The sequence below is a fragment of the Camelus dromedarius genome, chromosome 8 (genome assembly GCF_036321535.1).
Source record: "Camelus dromedarius isolate mCamDro1 chromosome 8, mCamDro1.pat, whole genome shotgun sequence".
Taxonomy (NCBI): Eukaryota; Metazoa; Chordata; class Mammalia; order Artiodactyla; family Camelidae; genus Camelus; species Camelus dromedarius.
Genome location: NC_087443.1, coordinates 79,025,113 through 79,047,451, shown reverse-complemented (window position 1 = coordinate 79,047,451; position 22,339 = coordinate 79,025,113). Strand labels below are relative to the sequence as shown.

The 22,339-nt window shown below is 44.2% G+C and overlaps 1 protein-coding gene and 1 non-coding gene across 3 annotated transcripts in view; one reads left to right on the top strand and one right to left on the bottom strand.

Moving 5' to 3' along the window:
* Positions 1-22,339, bottom strand: part of DOCK1 (dedicator of cytokinesis 1) — a 484,546-nt gene that overhangs the window by 168,126 nt on the left and 294,081 nt on the right. For both annotated transcript variants that reach the window (XM_031460760.2, XM_064488534.1), the window contains exons 28-29: positions 13,308-13,409; positions 6,524-6,618 (exon numbers count right to left, since the gene is read on the bottom strand). In XM_031460760.2, coding sequence (XP_031316620.2) covers positions 6,524-6,618; positions 13,308-13,409 — 197 coding nt within the window. The remainder of the gene's footprint in view (positions 1-6,523; positions 6,619-13,307; positions 13,410-22,339) is intronic.
* On the top strand, positions 18,611-18,683 carry TRNAA-AGC (transfer RNA alanine (anticodon AGC)). Its single transcript has one exon. It is a non-coding gene; the product is annotated as a tRNA-Ala (tRNA).

The window sequence follows — 22,339 nt, the reverse complement described above, 5'->3', positions numbered from 1 at the left end:
AAAATTCTGCTGCAAGTCTGAATGGTTGACAAATGTAGGAAAGGTTTTACTCTGCGTTCCGCAGTCAATATGAATACGAAAGTCTAATTTAAAATCTGAAAATTATACCCAGTCTTGCCAGTCCTGCCCCCTGTTTTCACCCTGTGGTATACTGCAGAAATGCCTTTTGCAAGTAAATTAAAGCAGTTAATAACAAATGCTTCCTTCGAGGCGAAAATTCAGTCCAACCAACACTCATTTCCTACCAGGTCACTCCTATGCTTTAAAATCCTAGTCGGGTTTAGTAGTGTACCAACCCTCTCCTGGGGTGAATTCAAGCCCTAAGATCAGAAGAAAGACACGGAAACTCAACCAAGTGGTCACACTCCTGTTAACAACCAGAGGGAAGCGGCAGCATAATTCTTCAACATCAGACTAGGCTACACACACCACAAAGCATAAACCTAAACATTGTAGCTGACAGAAGTTCAAGGGTGGCTACCAGCACTTGCATGCTAACAGCGAAGGTCTGTGCTTCCAGTACAACTTGAGAGCTTAGCTGGAAACTTCGCCTTTGCTTCTCTCTGGGCAGATTAAATAGCACTTCTGGATGTGAACGCACAAGCACACTTCTACTGTGTCTGAATGTGCTTACCTTAAATGTCACCTTGGCATCTGGAACCATCCTCTCCCAGAGCAGAGCTGCAATGTCAGGCCATCGCCAATCAGTTTCTGTCTTGAATACAGCAACCAAGTGACCACCATCCTTTGGGATATTCATTATATCCCATAAATATGATTCTTGACTTACAAGTTGTTGCCCAAAACTAATGGATGCCGTCTTTAATTACATTTTATGAGCCCCATGTATCAAAGAACGGTACATTTGCAGAGACAAGGCTGGACAAGCACACAAATATTCAAGAGACTGTAGAGGCCGATTCTGTCAATTTCTAAGCTGTGGGTGGTAAAACTGCATGTCCAGCTGTGCCATTAAAGCTTAAATACAGACTCCGGAAGCTTCCGAGACTCACTGCTTACCCTACAGAGGCAAGGAAGTCTCTGATGCATGACAGGAGGAGGAAAAGGGAGGTCTGGGAACATCCAAGACAACAAGCTATTAAGTGACAGGAATAAAAAAGTGCAGATAGATGATGACATGGACATAGTGTTCTATGGTGTCTGTAATTTCTATAGAAAATGGTTGTATTACAGTATCAGTGAGATTCTGCCTTAGAAGTTCACAGCAGGACTCCACAGAGCTCAGCGATGAATGGTGTCCCCAACAGCATATATTTCTTTTTTTCTTCTGATTATATGTGTTTAAGTATAGTTGGTTTACAATATGTTAATTTCTGGTGTACAGTACAGTGGTTCAGTTATACACACACACACATATATATATATTCTTTTTCATTATAAGCTATTACAAGGTATCGAATATGGTTTCCTGCGCTCTGCAGTAGGACCTTGTTGTTTATTTTATATATAGTAGTTAGTAAATGCAAATCCCAAACTCCCAATTCTCCCTCCCATTCCCTTCCCCCCTGGCAACCATAAGCTTGTTCTCTATGCTGGTGAGTCTGTTTCTATTTATAAGTTTATTTGTGGCCTTTTTTGTAGATTCTGCATATAAGTGAAATCATGTGGTATTTTTCTTCCTCTTTCTGGCTCATTTTACTTAGGAACAGCATATACTTCTAATGGCACCAAAAAGCTAAGTAGGAACATCTTGACTTCAGTGCTTAAAATTTACTCAAATAAGTAGTAAACCTTGGGAAAGTTTTTCTTTTTTTTTTTTTTTTCTAAAGACACTAGAATTAAAAACAAAACAAAATGAAATACTCTCTGGGAAACAGGAGGCTATGGGTTCTGGGAGGTATGGCCTATATTTAAAAACTGGCCCTACCACTTCCCAGCTGTGTGTCTTTTGGCAAGCCAAGAAACCTTCATGCCTCACCTTCTCCATCTGTACAGTGGGCATGAAAGCAGAGGCTGTCTCAGAGTGCCGCCGGGGGACTGAGGACAAGACCACTTGCATCTCCCCACAGAAGCGGGAGCACATCAAACGTCAGCCCCTCCTTAGCCCTAGGATGCAAACGCATCGCACAGCACAAAGAACGTGGGTGCCAAATGAAAAATGAGATCAACTCGTCACTCTGAAACAGGCATTGAAGCAATGATGTTAAAGCAAACTGACAGGTCACCAAGTCAGATGTCAAGATAGTTTTAAGTTGTACCTCGTTGACTGCACAGTGGCAATACCTCCTTCAAACACCCAACTGATTCAGCTTCTAAAATCCAATATTGTGTGGTAATCGAGGGAAAGGGGGTGGGAACAGATAAACTGGGAGTTTAGGATTTGCAGACACTAACTACTATATGTAAAACAGATAAACAAATTTCTATTGTAGAGCCCAGGGAACTATATTCAATATCTTGCAGTAACCTATAATGAAAAAGAACACGAAGGGGATATGTGCACATGTGTGTATAACTAAAACACTATGCTGTACACCAGAAATTGACACGGCACTGTAAAATACTATACTTCAACTAAAAAAAAGGTAAAAATAAAATAAAATAAAATAAATAAAACCCAGTATCATTTACTCAACAGAGGGGTTAGTATTTTGAGGCAGTGGGGACGTAAGAGTGAAAATGACCATGATCACAGCCCCGGCTTTGACCAGCAGGTCAAAGGCCCCCTCCGTGGCCTGCTGTTCGGCTGCTCACGTTGGCTGGGGAGCTCCTTCCTGCAGGACGTGTCAGCTGTGAGGGGAAGACAGGTTTGCTGGGGCTTCTCAGGATCAGAATCTCTGCAAATAATAGTGCTCTACTTGGTATCAACAAAGCCCCCCTACACATGTACACAGACACATACCCGTATGTGCCTGCACACACGCACACAACCACACGCATACACAAACGTCCCTACACACACCACACACACTCACACAAGCGCGCGCGCACACACTGCTCATCCTTTGGAAGCGCTGATGGAAGAAACGCTGTCGGCTGGAGGACGTGGCCTCAGACTACTAGAATTCTTGATGAGACAGTTCTGTACAACATTTTATGTACAACATAAAATAAACCGCAGGGATTTTGACATTCCAAGTGTTTCCCTTGGCGTCATGTCTTTTAGGGCTGCAGCCCACGTGCACACTGCACAGGAGAACGGGACAGCCTTCCGGCTCCACACTCTAATGCTATCATCACCGACGCAAGACTTTATCCTCAGACGTCTCCAGCATCTTCCTTGTTAAGAGGACACAGCAGACTGGGGCGTCTCCCTGGCAGAGCTGTCTTTCCCAGAGGACAAATAACTCTCCTCCGGTGGCTGAGACGCAAAGGTTTGGGTCCGAAATGCCACCGCACGCCTGCACCTCGGTCCCGCGGCTGGGCCCTGCAGAGGCGCACGTGAGGGTGGAGGCAGGGACCGGGCTGGCACTGGTGGGCGGTGGGGGGGGGGAATGCACGGTCCCTGTGAGCCGCCCCCTCACCCGGAAACAACAGAACATCCTGGGAGAAGCGGGACGTGGTCTCCGGAGGAGGAAACTGACCGCAGCGGTCCGTGCTCTGAGTCACAGGCCACGTGGCTTTCACCCCCGTGCAGTTCCGGACCTCAGTGCCGGCAGGAGGAGGCAGCTGACGGGGTAGAAGGAAGAGGAAATGCAGCAACCATGATGTGACAACTGAAAACAGACTCTCGGGCATCATAAAAACAGCATAAAAAGAAAGTGTGGCTGCACATTCCTCGACGGGGTGACAGTTAACCTCGGTGGAACCACTGGCAGTGGGGTCACTGAGTCACACAACTTCGGAGAGCAGACGGCATTTGAGCTTTGCAGGAGCAGTGCCCCCCGCTCCCCTCCGGTGTGTGGAAAGCACAGCCTGGGTGCCCGGACACGGCCACTCTGCAGGGGACATGCAGGTCGAGTCCACACGGCGTGCCCATAGTCCACACCCACCGTCTCCCCGACCGCGTGTGGGGCTGCCCAGCGGCCTGACACCAGCGTCCTTTAGTTCTGCTGGGCGGTGGGACGGAATCTGTGGTTTCACTACTGACATGGCAAGTCTGTCTACCTGGTCTAGTTAAAGCAGAGGCCCCCGGCCACCTCACTGCTAGACAGCGAGACTGGTTTGCCATTTGGGGCTACGGCCCCCGGCAGAGCCAGGAGCAGCTGAGTCTACGCACAGATCCGAGACAGCCGACGGCGTCTGCTGTTTGCATGTTTGGTTACGTGGAAAACAGGCCGTTAGAAACGTGAGCACTGCAGCTCTTCAGACTAATTCTACATTGTCACCCACAAAAGGTGACCCTGATAGAGGGAGAAGGAAGACTACTCCTGCTTTAAGCTCCTCCCTTTCTGGGTGAGGATTCAGATCCCAAGAGAGACCAGGTGGGAACACAAGAAGCCGAGGCCAGGACCTGGGTGCTGAGCAACCCCCAGGCCACATTTCTGTCTACAGCTATGAGATGCACTCTGAATTCCCAGATGTTGTCTGATGCGTGGAAGATTTCAGCCATGGCAACCTATGACGTAATTTGGTTCTGTGGTGGTTGTTTTATGGGGGGTAATTAGGTTTATTTATTTATTTTTAATAGAGGTACTGGGATGGAGCCCAAGACCATCACGCAAGCTAAGCACACACTCTGCCACTGAGCTATACCCTCCCCACAATGTGACACTTTACATGGACAACACTCCCTTGGGCTCCATCGTAGCAGAGGCCTGCTCAGAGCCCTGCAGCTTACGGTCCACGGGGCCGGTTTCATCCCTGCTGTCCCAGAAAGTCGCACTACCCAAAAAAAGGCAAAGGGAAAGGTCCCTGCTGCTGTGAATTTGTTCACAGGGTGGACAAACTCATTACAAAGAGGCAAAGCCATCAGGGGAAATGCAAATTAAAACCACAGTGAGATACACCACACATCTATCACAAGGGCTAAAATAAAAAGTGGTGACAACAGCAAATGCTGGCAGGGACGCGGAGAAATTGGATCACTCTTACATAGCCAGTGGGAAGGTGGGACGGGGCAGCAACGTTTGGCAGTTTTTTGCAAAACTAAACAAGGAATCACCATGTAACCCAGCATTTGCATCCCTGGGTGTTTGTGCCAGAGAAATGAAGACTTAAGTTTACACGAAAACCTGTACAGGAATGTTCACTGCAGATATACTTGGGTCTTTTTTTGGGGGGAGGGCTTAAACTCTACATTATTCAGCATCGGGATTGCAATCTCTGCATTCTTTTATTTTTATTTTTTTTCTCTTGTTTTTAATTGACATAAAGTCAGTTTACAATGTTGTGTCAGAGCAGATATACTTGTAAAAGCCCTGAATTGGAAATAGTCCAGATGCCCTTCAACAGTAAAGCGGTCACACCATCTGTGACACAGCTCTGCTAGGGACACTGCTCAGCAGTGACAAGGAACAAACCATTGATACAGCAACTTAAACGCACCTCCAGGGAATTAGGCAGAGGGAAAAAAAAAAAAACAGCCAATCATCTCCTAAGGTTACATACTGTAGGATTCCACTTATGTAACATTTTTGAAATGACAACATTTTATAAATGGAGAATAAATTAACGGTTGCCAGGGATTTGGGAGGGGGTGGGGCAGTGTCACTAATAGGAAAGCACCTCATGGTGAAGGAACGTTCAGTGTCTTCAACGAGGTGGTGGATTCAAGCATATACACGTACACGTGTGAAAAAATTGTATGAAACTAAACAGAAACACTAAGCACAAGTAAAACTGGGACAATCCGAGTAAGACGAGTAAATTGTACCCACGTCGGCTCCCCGGTTGTGGGATGACGCTGCGGCTGCAGGAAGCTCGTCACGGAGGGAACCTGGGTAAAGAGCTCACACGCCCTCCTGTCTTACTCCTCCCACCACACCGACTGTGAATCTACGACTGTCTCTGTAAACACCGCAGCAAGAAAGAAGGGGAAAAAAGAAGCCATCACAAGCTTCTTCTAGAAACCACATGTGCTGGAGAATCCTATGATCTTTGTCGGCACTCACAGAAATTATAAAACCCGACCGCTGGCCAACTAACCAACAGCGCCCACAAGGAAGATGATGAACGCAGCACATGTTTCATATTTAATAAATATAATGAAGATGCTCATGATTTTTTTAAGCTGAAATATGCAAAACGCAAACACTTTTCAAAAACTCCCATAGAGCTGAGAATCGCTTTGGCTAATGCATACAGATGGTTAACGTTAGATGGGAAAACCAAAGGCAAACAGTACCCCTCTGCCCTCGACAAAGGCTAGAGGGAGGGCAGACCCCGTTCACATCTGTTCTTCTCCAGTGGGCAGAGCCGGAGTTCTCAGCGCCAGAGCCCGGTGCTGGCTCAAGGAGAGCACCAGGTCTCCAGGCCCATTTCTCCAAGGAACTATTTGCATCACGGACGGCGGAGCCCCCTGCAGGTGGCGGGAGCGCCCCCGCGGCATCCAGGCCACACCAGCATCCCCACCAGACGTGACCGGGCACCTCCCCAGAGGAGAGCGTCCCCCTGTACTCACTTATTCTGCATCATGTTCATGATCACCCAGTCGAAAGGGTAGACGTTCTTCCCAATGAGGTTCTTAAACATGATGAATGTTTCCATCAGGAAATCCTGAAATGCAAAAAAAAAAAAAAAAAAGACCATTGAAATAGCCTACCCAGAAAAAGGTGAAGACCAACCCCCCCAACCCGTGAATAATGACATTATAAATGACCTCATTTGTTTTTTTAGTTGAATGGAAACATACAAAAAAGTAATGAAGATGTACTTCGCAGGGGCTGTGTGTTACACTTCCTCCTTTCTGTTTGCCTGAGCACCTCCTGTCCCAGAGAACTTCTTCAAGGACATAATAAAAAATAATCTCTGGGCATGTCTCTCTAAGAGTCATACAGAGTAAATCCCCAGAGGTTACAGAAGTATATATGCATACTCTTCCTGCTTAAAGGAATACGTTTTTCCAAACACAACATGCAGGTTGTAACTATTTCTTCCATTTCCTCTACACACATTTTTCATTGCGAACAGGGCCTGTCAGGTTGATTCTGTGGTATTATTACCCTTTCCTTTTCCTTATGTAATTTAACAAATGAAAGGCTCCAATAGGAACTCCTGACCATCTGCACCTATTCAGCTGTCCGTAAATCATTAGAGCATGTGGTCACGCTGCCAAACTCTTCTGTGTGGCAGCACTAAATCCATGGGCTCCCCAGTTATGCCTCTGCTGTCTGGTGGATGGCTCTCCGCATTTCACTAGTGGTGCCCTGATGCCCCATCCTGCTTCCACGCTGATCAGACTGGCCCTGGCATCAGGAAGGAGAAGCCATCTCCTGGTGGGGCCGCTCGGCGCCTGTCAGAACTAGAATTTCTTGAATTTGATGGCTTAGTGCTTGTTCTGAGCTACCCTGAACGAAGCAAGTGGTTACCCTGAAAAGCACACATCCCGGGGTTCCAAGAGGCACCACCCCTCAGGATGGGGTGGGAACGGGGCAGGCGACGAAGCATTCACACAGGCAAATGGGGCCGTGTTCAGAGTTGGTCCAATGAGCGGATGTTTCTCATTTATTTAATCTACTGAATTATAATGAGGTACAATGGCTGTGAAGACCAAGGTGGTGAACAGAATGGAAGCAGCCAAGAAAGAAATTCCCAGCACAAAGTTCTACCCAAGAACTTCTTGCAAAGAGACACGATTTCCATTACAGAGCAGCAATAAGCCGGTGTCCAAAGACACGTTCTCTGCAACGTTAACAGCAATGCCAGGTGCCAGGGAGCCACGTCTGTCACGTGAGATTATGTCTCGAGCCCCCTACCCTGAATAAGAACGTAAGCAGCAATCGTGATCACCTGTTTTATAACAGAGGCCTCCAGTGCAGGAGAGGTTAGGAGCCTGGGCAGAGTCAAGACGGAGAAGTCAGCCCCATGTCTTCCAAACTCTGCCCACAGGAGCTCTGACCCCCAGGTCGCGTGAGGAGGGGTGCTCCAGGTGCCCCCTGACGCAAGAAACAGCTCCCCTCCCCACTTAAATGACTGAAATTCCTATTTCACTACTTAAGTTTCCCCACTTTGTCAAGAGTTTCACGTTTTAATGACCGGGTTGCCTACTTTGCGGCTGAGAGCCATAATTTCGTCACATCTCTATTTGCATGAAATTGCTGGCTTTCTTGCTGATCACTCCTCAAAGCCTAATAATTGAGAGACAGGGTCTGGTTTTTATTATTCTGGAAGAGAAGCATATTTTCCTAACTCCATTTCTTTTTTTTCTCTAGGAAACACAGTCCCATTCTTCATTAGTATGGCTCAGCTGTTGAATTTTGGTGCTCTGCTGATCAAACAAAACGCTGCAGATTGTGGGAGATGAGGTTTTGCAAGGCTTCCCTGTCGGTCTGCATAATTCACCAGCCATGGCGGCGGTCCCCACCACTGCCTTTGCCTAGAACGGCTGATGAGACTGAACAGACGACTGCACAGCTACCTCCAAGTCGACGAGGGGAGGTGGAGGATTAATATGGGATAATTTGTGAAAATTCCATCATTTAAATCAATTCATTCTGGTTGCATTTTTTAGTTTGATTATTCACAGGATGCTCCATACAATAAGTGGACAGCCCTAACCGCAGCCATTAATGTCTTCCATAGGCACAACCTTAGTTTATAAACCCGTCTGCTTCTGTCCATCCCTAGCCCCACTTACTTGGGTAACTGGTCATCCTTTTTCACCTGGACCATGGGAGGGGAATCCTAGCCCACCTACCTATGTCCATTCTTGTCCCTCTTGGTCCCCACGCTTCACTTAGAGTGAACTTTTCAAATTACAAATCTGATCAAACTATCAACACTTCAAACTCCCACTGAACTCATGTCCCCAGGGGCTTCCCAAAGTCTTAGATTAAAGCCAGAGTCTTGATTCTCAGAAGTAGGAAGTCACCATTCTGGAGTAACTATTTCAGACAAGGATCATCAATAGATGCTAAACTTATCAGATGAAAGATTTCCATAGGACCTTTGCCAGCGTTCTGTGGATGCCAAAATATCACCTAATGATTACCTAATAATTGCAAAGGGGCATGTATCTTCACCATAGGGGGCTCTGGCAGAAACTCCCTTTTAACCACGTGATCAAACCTAGCATCATCGGTAGCAGTCAGCCTGGCATTTCCAGCCTCCCCACAGATACAACAGGAAATACGTAACACTAACTTCTATTTCACTTGCCAAAAGGGTGAACTTGAACTTTAGATCAAGCTTTCAGTTTGCAGGACGTAAGCCTTCGCAGAAACAAATCTGCATCCAAGGCAGCACTCAAAACTTCCAGAACTGGGGACAGTCTGGCTTTCTCTCTTCAAAATAAATAAATTAATAAATAACAAAGTAAATTGAAATGAAGTGAAATAAAATAAAATAAGCAATGCCATGAAAGGAAAGAAAAAAACAGGGTGATAAACTTATTGTAGGAAAAAAAATAGATGAAAGAGAAACAGCCAAATATAATGGGTGAATCTGGACTGGCTGCAGACTTGAGAACGCCCACAGCAAGGACAACAGGCTAGGGAGAACTGAGGAGAAATCTGGATACAGATGTTGTGAAGAAATGGTTACGTTCTGGAAGGACCATCAGGCCACTGGACATCGTCTTCGTTCTTGAGAGAGATTTGCTAAACCACTTCCATAGGTCTCGTGTACTTACAGGATTTGGCTACAGAGAAGGAGATACATGGAGATACGCAGAGGAGGCGAATACGACAAAGCGCCTGCAACTGCTGAATTCAGATGACAAGAACAATGGCTTTCACTGCACTGTGCTCTCCACCTTTCTGTATGTTTGAAGTTTTTCATGATAAACAGACGAAAGAGTACAACCGAGATGGGAGAGTCAACTTGAGACCAGCAGACTGTACCCCTGGTTTTGATAGTGTCCTATAGTTTTTGCAAGATGCCGTTGGGAGAAGCGGGGTGAAGCACTCGCAGACGCTCTGTGGTACTTTTTACAGCTGCATGTGACTATAATTATCTCAAAATAAAAAGTTTACTCAAAAAATAAATGCTTTCAAATAATTTTAAAACAGGGGGAACATAGTAAATAGATGACATAGGATTTGAAACCAAACAAGCAGAAAAACACAAAGCCTCTTAGCATGACCCACGGGCTCCTGTGCGGTTTGATGCCCCAGCACGACTCCGGGCCCACCTCACCCCCCATACACTCGGGCCCCGGGCACAGACTCCTGCACACGCTGCTCCCTCACCTACAGTGCGCTTTCTTCTGTTCCTCAATCTTCCACAATCCTCTCCTTTGCAAAGAAGGCTTCCTGAGCACCTGACTCAGCCAGCCTGGCTGCTATACAAGGACCATCCTTCTGGACCATGGCTAACCTGGGTTATCTGATGGACTCCCTGACTACCTGTAATAATCTCCACTAGCCTGGGGCCCACAAGAGCAGAACCTGTCCGCTGTCACTTCCTCCACCTTGTTAACACGAAGTTGGTCTTCAGTACATTGCTATTCAATGAATTCAGTATAAAAGGATTCTGCACCCTAGACTCATCCAGTGTACAGAGTCTTTTTATAAAGTTTCATTTACAGGGAATGGCCACAAGAAATAAAGAAACAGATGCTCATTTCCATCACACAGATGATTAGATAAAGATGTGGGGGGTGTGTGTGTGTACACATATATATGTATATATACAATGGATTACTATTCAGCCATAAAAAAGAATAAAATAATTCCATTTGCAGCAACATGGATGGACCTGGAGATTGTCATTCTAAGTAAAGTAAGACAGAAAGAGAAAGAAAAATACCATATCATATCACTTATATGTGGAATCTTAAAAAAGAAAAAAAAAAGACACAAATGAACTTTTTTACAAAACAGAAATATATTCACAGACATAGAGAATAAACTTACAGTTACCAGGGAGTAAACGGAGTGGGAAGGGATAAATTGGGAGTTCGAAATTTAAGGATACACACTACTACATAGAAAATAGATAAACAGCAAGTTTCTACTGTAGAGCACAGGGAACTGTATTCAATGTCTTGTAGTAACTGAAAATGAAAAAGAAAATGAAAAGGAATATATTGTGCTGTATGCCAAAAACTGTTTCCTTGTTTATCTATTTTCTATATAGTTGTGTGTATCTGTTAATCCTAAACTCCCAATTACCCCTCCCCTCCAGCCCTTAACCCTTTGGTAACCAAAGTTTGTTTTCTACATCCATGAGTCTGTTTGTGGTTTGTAGGCAGTAATCATGAGGGGACGAGAGTACGAATGCAGGGTGTCATTCTCTTTCTTTTCTGGTCTTTCCACCTCATGTTGTGTTCCACCCTCTCACTGTCTTGGGGTCCAAGGGCCATGTGAGAGACTGCACAAGTGACAGCTCTGAGGCATGTGACTTTGGTGTTGACAATAGCTGTGATTTTACATCGGAATGACTCATCCAACTTTCAAAAAAGGGCTAAATTTGAAAACCTGAGGTAGCACTTCATACGAGGAAGCAGTCTTGAGAAAATGAACTAGGCTCTTTTCATATCGCATTACTAATTATCCCCCAATTATTTAACACGAAATGATCTTTTATTTTTGTGAGCGGTTTTCAGAGCAGAAAAACAGTCAGTCTCCGAGTGGAGTTAATAGATAGGGACACACTTTACAAAGGTTCCGACAGATGAACAACAATAAAAAGGGTTTACCATCCTTGTAGTATGAATTCGTGATATTCAAACCACAAATGCCGTTTTATCACGGAAATCAAATCGTCTGCAAATAGCTGATGCTCTGAACTACCGTGTCTAAGGAAACAACGTCCCTGGGGAAACCAGGACCACGACACGTACCGAGTAGCTGGTGGCCGCTCTGTGCACAGAGAGAGGGCACACACTTGGAATCCAGCAAACGACGGTCATTTTCAAACACCATTTTGTATAATCACTTTTCACGACACACTGAAGCTCCCTGTCAACAGCACCACTTAGCAACTGAAACACTTTTAACAGTTTTCAGGTGTCATAGGATTTGGATCATGTGACTGTTCTGATAAAGGGCAAATTATGAACTGGGGTCTTAATGTGTTCAGCATGGCTAATGCTTCTCACTCAGAAAACTTTATTATTCAGCCTGACCTGTGGTCCAAGAAATTGTTCACGTGGGTTCAGCTACACTTATGCTTCCACTGATCAAGACAGGGTGGAGGGATACATGCAGCCTGAAGTGTTTCACATCTCAAATCTGATTTTATGAAGCCATGATCACTGAAGACTCACAGGACAGAAATGTGGTACATATGACACTGGTCAGTATACCCCTAGGTTAAACTGCTCGTTAATATTAAAAATTAAAACTAAACACACAGACACACAAACACATACACATTCCTGCTCCTTGACTTTTATTTGAGGAAAACTGCTGTTTCTTAAAGCATAGATTTTTGTCTCCTTAGAAATTTAAATACATATATTCATTATTATTTATTGTAGTACTGTATATAGAAATTTAAGTATGTACACCTGCACACCTATATATAGTAACAATTAATAAGGTATTTTTTTTAATTAGAATTAATCCTTTTGTAGAAAGTATTAAATGCATTGTCCTCTTCCCATCCCTTAATAAGACAGATGTCACTGCAACCAACCTTGTCCTACAAACACCAGTAGAACTTGCTGTCGTCTGTGAGATCCAGGGGCCTTAGAAATGGAATCTGTGCTCCCAGACACCAGAGTCGAGGTGAACCTCTCCTCGGGGACCCTGCGGACACATTTTGGTCGCAGCTTTGCAGGGGACATGTCCGGTGGTCAGGGACGTAGCCCCTAAGCGATAAATCCACCTCTATCGTACTTTTCCTAATTAAGCTCCATCACAGTTGTACCGAGGGGGACTAGAGAACTATTTCGAGAAAAGCTAATGAGCTTCCATGATTAGAGCTAATTAATAACAGAGCACGACTTAAGGCTGAAAATGCTCTCTGGCTTCTGCTATTGAAAGTCAATCAATAAATGTACTGGAGTTATGGTAACATCTCCACATTTTCCATGACTCCAAAGCATGGGAGAGAAAAGAACGGAAGTTCTCTGGCCTGACACCCTGAGTCGCTCCCCAGGTCGGCATGAGGAGCCCGTGTGCACGCCAGGACCCTTGTCTTCCTACAAACACACCTTTAGTTAGACCGTCCGAGGTGGCTTGTGAAGTCAGGTGCAGGCAAGTCCAAAATCATATTTTAAACAGAAATATTTACATCAGTGTCTTTTCAAAAAGGCTGGCCTCGACACACGGTTATATGAAAGTCAAAGTTACACTCACCACCACGTCTGTCCTCATCTTCCCGAAAGTCTTGATTAAATGGGCGTAATGATAATCTTCCATTTGCCGTAAAATAGCTGTCATACAGGCCACAAAGTTCCCCTGGAAACAAATCAGAAGGCTCGGTTAGACGAGGGAGAGCGACACTCACGGAAGAAGGAGACGTAAACCGAGCCTGGGCTCAAAGCCTGTCAGGGAGAAGCCGGGAGCGTGGCTGGCCGGCTAAGGACCGGGCACTCCAGCCTCACCACCTTCTGCTACCAGTCCTTCACTCTAACTACATCCAGCGCTGCCTGATAGATGGCTGTCCAGTCCGGAGAAAACAAGTTCTAAATATTTTTGCATTAAATATGCAAAAATGCAAGACAGGCTTGAAATCACCGCCACTTGCGTTTTGTGCTCTCTGCAAAGTCGCTGCCCTCACTATCAGACGCAATGCGTGTGCAGCCCCTCCTCTTGGGCTGTGGCAAAGAGAGGGCTTTTATTTCTCAAAATCTGCCTGTGTCCCCCTTGACCAATTTGAAGGCAGTCACCACCAACTCCACAATGAGTTATGGTCCAGTTCTCCTCCAGGAGGAGAATGTGAGGAGGAGGGCGGCCTCATCAGAATGTAAAGCGGGAGAGACGGGACTTCTCCTTCCAGGCAGAGCCGGGAGGAAAGCAAACGAAGGAGGGAAAAGAAACCAAACCAAATCAATACATGGAGAAAGTAAGGGGCCAGGGCATTTAGCAACAGAAGCAGCCAGGGTGCGCGTGGCTGCAGGTGTGGACGGGTTTGCGTGCGCAAGTCTGTGCACGTGTGTGTGTGTGTCTGTGTGGGGGCCAAGGGGGATTTGGTCCGGCGGGTAGTCAGGCGGTTAAACAATCCTGTTGCTGTTAACTGCCATGTATCACTTCTGAGGTTCATGGCTAACAACGTCCTAAAAGCCTTTCTTGCTTTTAAATAATTTTCCCCTAAATTAATGACATTTCAAAAAACGTGGCACATTATCCTTTCTCCCACTAAACCAGTACAAGTCTGGCAAAATTATAGGAGGAGACATACTTTGAGACATGTCCCTAATTCTGCCTTATTAAATGAGTTCACAAATTGCATTCTTTCACTAACTCTCCTTTTACAAGCAATATATTTGAACGCCTAAGTGTCTCTTGTATTAATTTCAAATGTACTCTCTAAAGTGAAATGCTAAAGTCCAGTTTTTTTCTGATCCATTTTATAGCTGTAATATACATGTATGCTTCCAGATGAGTCCCCAGAGGGTACATTACGTGAGTTGAACAAATACATTAATGATAATATGGTATCTTCCGTTTGCCCAGAGACGTACATTATTTGAGAATGGTAATAATTACTGAGATTTAGATTCCAAGTTGGTATTCAGGGAAAGAGCTAAGTAATGCTGGTTTTACACTGAAAGAAGGATCTGTAAAATGGCAAAATGCCTATTTATGAACATGAATTTTTAAAATTTGTAAATATTTGGCATCCTCTTGAGTTCAAGAGGAGCTACATTTGTATCTTCTTTACACTTCATGAGATGCCATCTTTTGGATAACGGTCTTCACAATGTTACATGTTGATAGATTACAATGTGTCAGGCACTACGCAGATTACAATGTGTCAGGCACTGTGCTGCAGCCATTGGAATCATGGCTCCATTCCATCACACCACAGATTCTCTTCTTGTCCCATTTTATAGGCAGTAAAACTGAGGCTGAGAGCTGTTTCCCTCTCAGTGAGTATATCAAAAACCAGCTGTGAACTCAGCACACCGGCTACAAGTTGGATGCTTACCAGTGGAGCTAATTTTCCTCTTTTTTTTTTTTTTTGGTATATCGAAGTATAGTTAGTTTACAATATTGTGTCAATTTCTGGTTTCCAGCATAATACTTCAGTCATATATGAAAAAACATATATTCATTTTCATATTCTTTTTCACCATAGATTCATTTTTCATATTCATATACTTTTCTACCAAGATATTGAATATAGTTCCCAACATTCCTCTTATCTTTTTAATTCTTTTTCCAAGAAATCTGAGGTCCCTGCCAATGGCCAACATGAGGCAGAGACTCCCTTTCCTGTACGTCTGTGGTCATCAGAGAACGCTGGGAAGAAAATACAGAAATGTAAAGATGGCCATAGACAAGGCCCCACTGTCTGCCCTGTGCGGGACTTTCCCTACTAGACAAGGCACTTTTCTAGAGCAGGAGAAGGCCTCTGTCGGTCCAGGTGCACCTGGCAGGAGCTCGTATTCATTTTCTGCAGGTTAAAAGAGTAAAAGAATAGGGCCTGACACGGTAGAATCACCGAAATCAAAGTCAGCTACATAGAATTAGAAGCAATAAACCTATGTACTGTCCTAAAAATGCTAAGCTGAAAGAAGAAAGAAAAGAAGACCCCAGAGCAGTCTTGAAAATGCAAAGGGCATGAGCACTGAGTAATATTAATGAAAAAAAAAAAAAAAAAAAGCTAGTTCATCAGGAGTCCAGCCAGACACTCAAACAGGTGACGTGGACATACTCAATTTAGAGAGCAGAATGCCATATAATGCTGAAAAATTCATGCAAGGCAAAGGCTAGGGGAACTGACACGATGTAGAAAATGAAAAACTGAAGAGAACAGAGCAATTTCCATAAAGCAAGTCTTGGGAATTCTTCAGTGGCGGGTCAGGAGGCCTGCTTGTGGAAGGGGACCGTCACAGAGAGAGAAACTAAATCTTAACAGCGATGAGAAGTGACTGGAGTAGCTGGAGAAGGAGATCAAGGGAGGTCACCATCACGAGTCAGAGGTCAAAAGGCCAGGAGGTGCAAATGAGCTCTTTACTTAACCTAAGGAAGTGTTCCAGAAGCACAGTGTACTGTTCAGCCTTTCCTTTCTTAGAGGAACCAAGTCTTGCTACTTTGGTCCCTTCCTAAGCTGAAGCTGTGGACCTCACTCCCAGAGAGTTAACACGCCTGTCAGATTTCACAGAAATGCCCCTCCCTTTCCTTCGGGATGGAGTCCCATCCATGGGGCCAGTATCTTTAGAGAAGAAAGTGGCGGACACCATGGAGCGAGACTGCTCTCCGCGGAACCCTGCAGGGCAGGCTGGTGGATTCTGAGGGCAGATGCAGTAGGTGTGGAGAAGCTGCATTTGAAACCAGCAATATACTAGAAACAGGCATGGGGTAGAACGGCAAAAAGAAACTTATTCTGTAGGCTCAGAATAAAATCACTCTTCTGTGCTTTTCAGTTGATTTATTTGAAATGCATTTAGAAGTCATGGGAAGCTTTTATCTTACACAGTGGGTAGGCTGGCAGTAGGCTGGGGATGATTGTGCAGAACTCCTCCTGGAACCTGAGCCTGGGGACCGGGTTCCAGCCCCAGTGGCTGGGTAAAAATGAGTAAATAAATAAAAATAAGACATATTCCTTATGGCTTCAAAGCCATGCAAAAGAGGAGCAGAGAAGTCAGGAGGCAGTTGCAGAAAATTTAAAAACCAGGACACGGAAGGCCTCATAAACAAAAAAAAATGTGAACTTCATTAGTAATCAAAGATGAAAATGGTATATCATTATTTGCCTGCCAAAATAGCAGAAGAGTATTTAAGTGGTGATAATGGTAGCAAGGACGCAGGGGATGAGCACTCTTACACGCCGCTTGTGGGAGCACAAATTGCTATAACCTTTTTAAAAAGCGATTTGGCAACAGGTCTGAAAAGTCTTGGGAGAAAAATACTCATCTCCTCAGGATAATTCGACTTCTAGCAATGCACCTAAGGCAGTCATTCAGCACGAGAAATGTTAAGCCCAAAGATGTCTGTTGCATCCCTGAAAACATTTGAATGTCCAACAGCTGGAAACCGTATAAGCCATATGGTATTTTGTAGGATTCCGAGATACGATGCAGGACGCCCAGTTCGATTTGAAACTTAGATAAATATGCCCCAAATATTATCTTGGAAATGTTGCATGAGCCAGTCCTACACTAAGAAAATCATGTGTTGTTTATTGCAAGTTCAAATTGAACTGAGGGTCCCATATTTTTATTTGCTAAACCACACGGCCGCACCATAGGGGCAATGATTAAATATTATGCAACCTTTAAACATTAATCTTGAAAAGAGGAAACACTTTAAGAGCACGAGAAAATGTTCACAGATGAAAAGCAGAGCTAAGTATGGTACATATTTCAGCAAAATCAAGAATACAGCACAGGAATTAAAATAAATAAAAAGAAGAAACAACTAGAAGAAAAGATACGAGAGAGTCACTGGAGTGGGAGAATGACCCCAGGTTACTTTTATAAACAGGAAACAGACTATTATTTTAAAAGGTGGTCCTGAGAGAAAAAGATGAGTTCTCCTTTTCCTGTCCCTGTCCTGAGTCCCCACTTCCCACGCCCTTATCCTCAAAACTCTCCTTCACGGGGCTTCCTGGTCCATGTGGACCAGGTCACTGTTCTCATGGCTCCTCCAGCCCAGGACTGACCTTGCCTCTGAGCCCTCCAAGAACTACCCCCCACTCCCCAGTCTGACATCTGCGTGGGACCCCAGTGCTCTGGGCAGGTGGGTGGGTAGAACGGAGGACAGGTAGACTGGAGCACTGGTGGTGGCGCAGGGGACACAGGCAAGTGAATATAAGATGTCACTATAGAATACGTAGACCAAAGGGTCGGAAAAAAAAAAAAAAAAAAAAAGAACAGATTTTGGAGAATGGGAACATAGGATGAGTCCTTTTAAACGGTATCTTTTGTCCTCTTTGCCCAGTTCAAGGTCTAAGAATGAGCAAATGAACTAGAAGGACAAAGTCCAAGGTGTTTAATTCACGGTCCTGAGTTGTGAAGATGCACCTCCTTTACATAATAAAGTCAGACTGAGCCCTTTGACTTGAACAGTAAAGTATGAAACGGCTCTTTGTAGTTCTGTCAACCAGTCTAGAATGCTTCCTAGGACCCTGGGGCTCACATTTTGCATGGGGCACGTGGGCTGGGCAGAAACTTTAACGCTCTTCCAAGTGCTCAAAACACCCAGGGATTTTGGAGCAGGTCCACATGAAAAAGCCGTTGGAGCTGCAGACAGAGCCCCAAGAACACGGAGTCTGGAGGGTGGGCACCAGGTTTGAATAGGAGGAAAATTCCATTTATGAACTAGGGATTCCACTTCATGATGGCCAGTGATGACCTGTGGAAGTTCTAAACATGCTTTCACACAGGCAAGCACTCTGAAGAGGAACAATCATTTGTATGTTTCATTTCAAATATATCGATGAAAACAAACCTGATTCATAATCATCAATAAAAATGAAAGAAAAAGTGGGGGGAGGGTATAGCTCAGTGGTAGAGCGTGTGCTTAGCATGCACAAGGTCCTGGGTTCAATCCCCAGTACTTCCATTAGAATAAATAAATAAATAAACTTTATCCCTCTCCATTTTTTTTTTATTACAGAGAAAGTAATCTTCCAGTGATATTGCTAAATGAATCGTAGTGAAGGTGGGAAGATTTATGACTTGGTGGATACTGAATGACTTTCATTTTGGGGGACATTCCAGCCAAAGAATCGATGCTGTATGGCAACATTATGAAGACAAGAATATAGAGAAAGGGGATGTAGCTGAGAGTCGAACCCTCTATTTCAGAGGCAGATGTGGCATGAAATAAACCCCTGTATGGATAAGCTCTTGGACAGGTAAGATGCAAGCCCCTGAGAGCACCAAGGCTTTTTGTTTTCGAGAAGGAACACCAATGGTGAAATGTTTAAAGATCCCATTGGCTATGAGGAAATTTAAAAGAGAAAAATAGGGAATCTAAAAAGATAACAGAAGGAATATCTCAAAATGTCATTAATTGGCCCATAGTTTTCTCCAAAGTTTCTGCAGAGATGATGTTTGTGAAAATATACTTAGGGGCTTCTACACAGCAAGTGAAAAACAATTCAAAACATGCACTCATCTGTTTCCTCACTGAAAATTGACAATAAAGAACATTTTTTAAGTTCACAAACCTACAAAGACCAAGAGAATGAAAAGAGACACAGCTGCAGACGTGACAATTCTGGAAGGTGGCAAGTGCATGCAGGGCTGGCTGCCCGCTGCTCCAGAGGAAGGAAGGGGGTGAGTAGCTACCAGGACTCCTGTTGATTCTGGGCACAGAATCCTAGGAAGGGTCAGAAACTGGACATGCCAGGGACTCAGAAAGGGAGGCACATGTGAGTTGGAAGTCAAGAGCACTGATGTCTTTAAAATGTGAGCAATATGCCCAGTCCCAGCATGTCCACCAAAAGGAACCTGCTCACTCCCGGCTGGGGACCATGTGTTTATCGTCTGGACAAAGCAGAAGAGACAGCGTGGCCAGAGCCTGGCTGAAACTATCCAGTGATTAGAAACCAATCACTGCAAATTCTCTACTCTCCGCTCTGATCAGTTCCCAGGAAAGCAGCAAGGAATTTTCAACTAAGCCCTTCCTTCTGCCAGGCTTCGTCCTAAACTAAACTGAAACAGGAGGCTGAAAAAATCCTCTTTGGAGAAACTGACCAGCCCAAGAGCATAATCCACTAACCTCCCATCGAGATTCTGACAGTGTGAAAAGCTCAACTCACATGGGCTTGCCATGCAGTGAAGCCCACCAGCCTCCAAGCTCCGTGCACACATGGCAAACAGAGGGTCAGATCAAGACCGCAGCACCTCATGAGTGAAGTCAACCAAGCATTGATAAAGGAGACCAGAACAAACAAAAACAGAAGCCAGAGGAATGGAAGAATATTTAGAAAATATAAGAGCATTCAAAGAGCTATCATTATGACCCTCAGGTAGACACGAGATTATATTCCTAAAACAAGAACATAATGTTATGAAAAGAAATAAGGAACAAAGACAAAGGAAGGTTTTTGGAATATTTAAGCTGTATAAACAGAAATAAACATTTTAATAGAAGTGTTGGGATATAAAACTAATGAAATCCTCCAGGAAGTAGAATAAGAAGGCACACACAGGGGAAGAGAGAGAGGGAGAGAGACAGAGAATAAGAACATCAGAGAATCCATTCAAGAAAGTCAATATCTAACGACAAGGAATTCCAGAAAGAAAGAACACAGAAAATGGAGACAAAAGTACTTTTACAAAATGATAGAAGACTCATTAAAAAACGATTAGAACTAGAAAATGAGTTCATCAGATTGCAAGATACAGGATCAAAATACAAAAATCAACCATCTTCCTATGCATTAACAATTTTATCCAAAAATAAAATTCAGAATAAAAAATCCATTTACAAAAACACCAAAAAAAATGCTTAGGAATAAATTTGACAAAATTATGTAAGACTTGGACCCTGAAAACTACAAGGTAGTGTTGAAATAAATTAAAGAGGACCTAAATAAATGGAAAGGTACCCCATGTTCATGGACTAGAAGACATAATATTAAGATGACTATACTCCCCGAATTGATGCACAGACTCAACACAACCCCTAAGAGGCCGAGTTCCCCTGAAACTGAGGTCCTCTGCCCAGTTTATGATGAACTTCTACCCAAAATGCTACTCCCCTTCTCGTCCAACACCTATTCCTCTCAAGATCAGGGGCATCAAAGGAGAGGGGGGATTGCAACTAGCTGCAAGCCCCTGTGTCCCTGCCCTTTAAGTAAAAGGATTTGGTTCAGTCTCCTGGGCATCCCCCGAGTCTCAGAGGGCTGGCTCAAGAGTTACTGATTAGCAAGAGTGAAGATGTGGAAACCAAGAATACCCACTGGGCCAGGAAACTGGTGCTAACTTAGACTGAACACCAGCCACATAGCAGAGTCATAGAAATACCAGTCCCTTAAAAGAGGTAAAGGTCTGACACACAGTCTCAAGTCGCTTTTAAAGGAAGCAGACCCTCCCAGATGGAATCTGCTGGCTGCCAGCACACAGACCCCAGGTGGGTGGGAACCAGACAACTGGTGACACTCAAACCTTCACTCTGATGCCAGCCAATCTGGGAATTGAGCACAAGTTGATCACACATCCTCCTTCACGCTGCCTCTAAAACTTTTGTCTCCTAATTGGTAACTTGGAGATGGTCTTAGAACATGAGTCCGCCATCTTCCCAGATTGCTAGCCTCCTGAATAAAGCAACTTTTCCTTTTCCACCAACACTTGTCCTTTGAATATTGGCCAGTCGCCAAACTTGGGTCCTGTACCAGCCTCATCTGGTCACACCTATCAAAATTCCAGCTGGCTGCTGGGCAGAGATTGACAAGCCAGTCACAGATGATGAGATTTTGCATGATTCCACTTCTAGAAAATGTCCAAGGTAGGCAAACCTATAAAGGCACAAAGTTAGATTCGTGATTTCCATTGGAGGCTTGGGGGAAACAGGGAGTGACTCCTAATGGGTATGGGTTCCTTTCAAGGTGATGACAATATTCTAAAATTTATAATGGCAACAGTTAAACAACCCTGTGCATACTGAAAACTCTTAAACTGTTCACTTTAAATAGATGGACCTTATGGAATACAAATGATACCTCGATAAAGCTGTCAAAATTTTTTCAAATAAAAATTAACCAAACAATAGAAATAATTTTTCTAAACTGGCACACGTATCCAGAATGAAACAGCCCACTGAGTGTCAAGCATGATCAAGACTCATATTTGCAAGAGTTTGGAACACTGGGGATAAAACAAGGATTCTCAAACATTCAATGACAAAAGAAAAGCAGAGAGTTGTAGGTGTGGATCAGGAATTGATCATGGAGAGGATGGCACAGGGAACATCTTTTCCTCAGGACAAGGCAAACTATTCACCCTTGTAAACCAAGTAATGTACTACTCAGATTTAACAAAATAATAATGTGCTCAGAAAAGTCCATGCGAGTTCCAGGATCCTTGTGAAGTTGTTCTTTCCCTTCAGATTTGTGAATTGGATATGAGAGAGTATTTTCCACCTTTGCTTTGATTTCTTCACTTACTTATTTTCATACCACACGAAACTACTTAACCCTTTTAGGATGGGGTGGGGGGTGTTTAAGGAAGAAAGGATAATTGAAAATGCAGACAAACGATGTTGTAAAA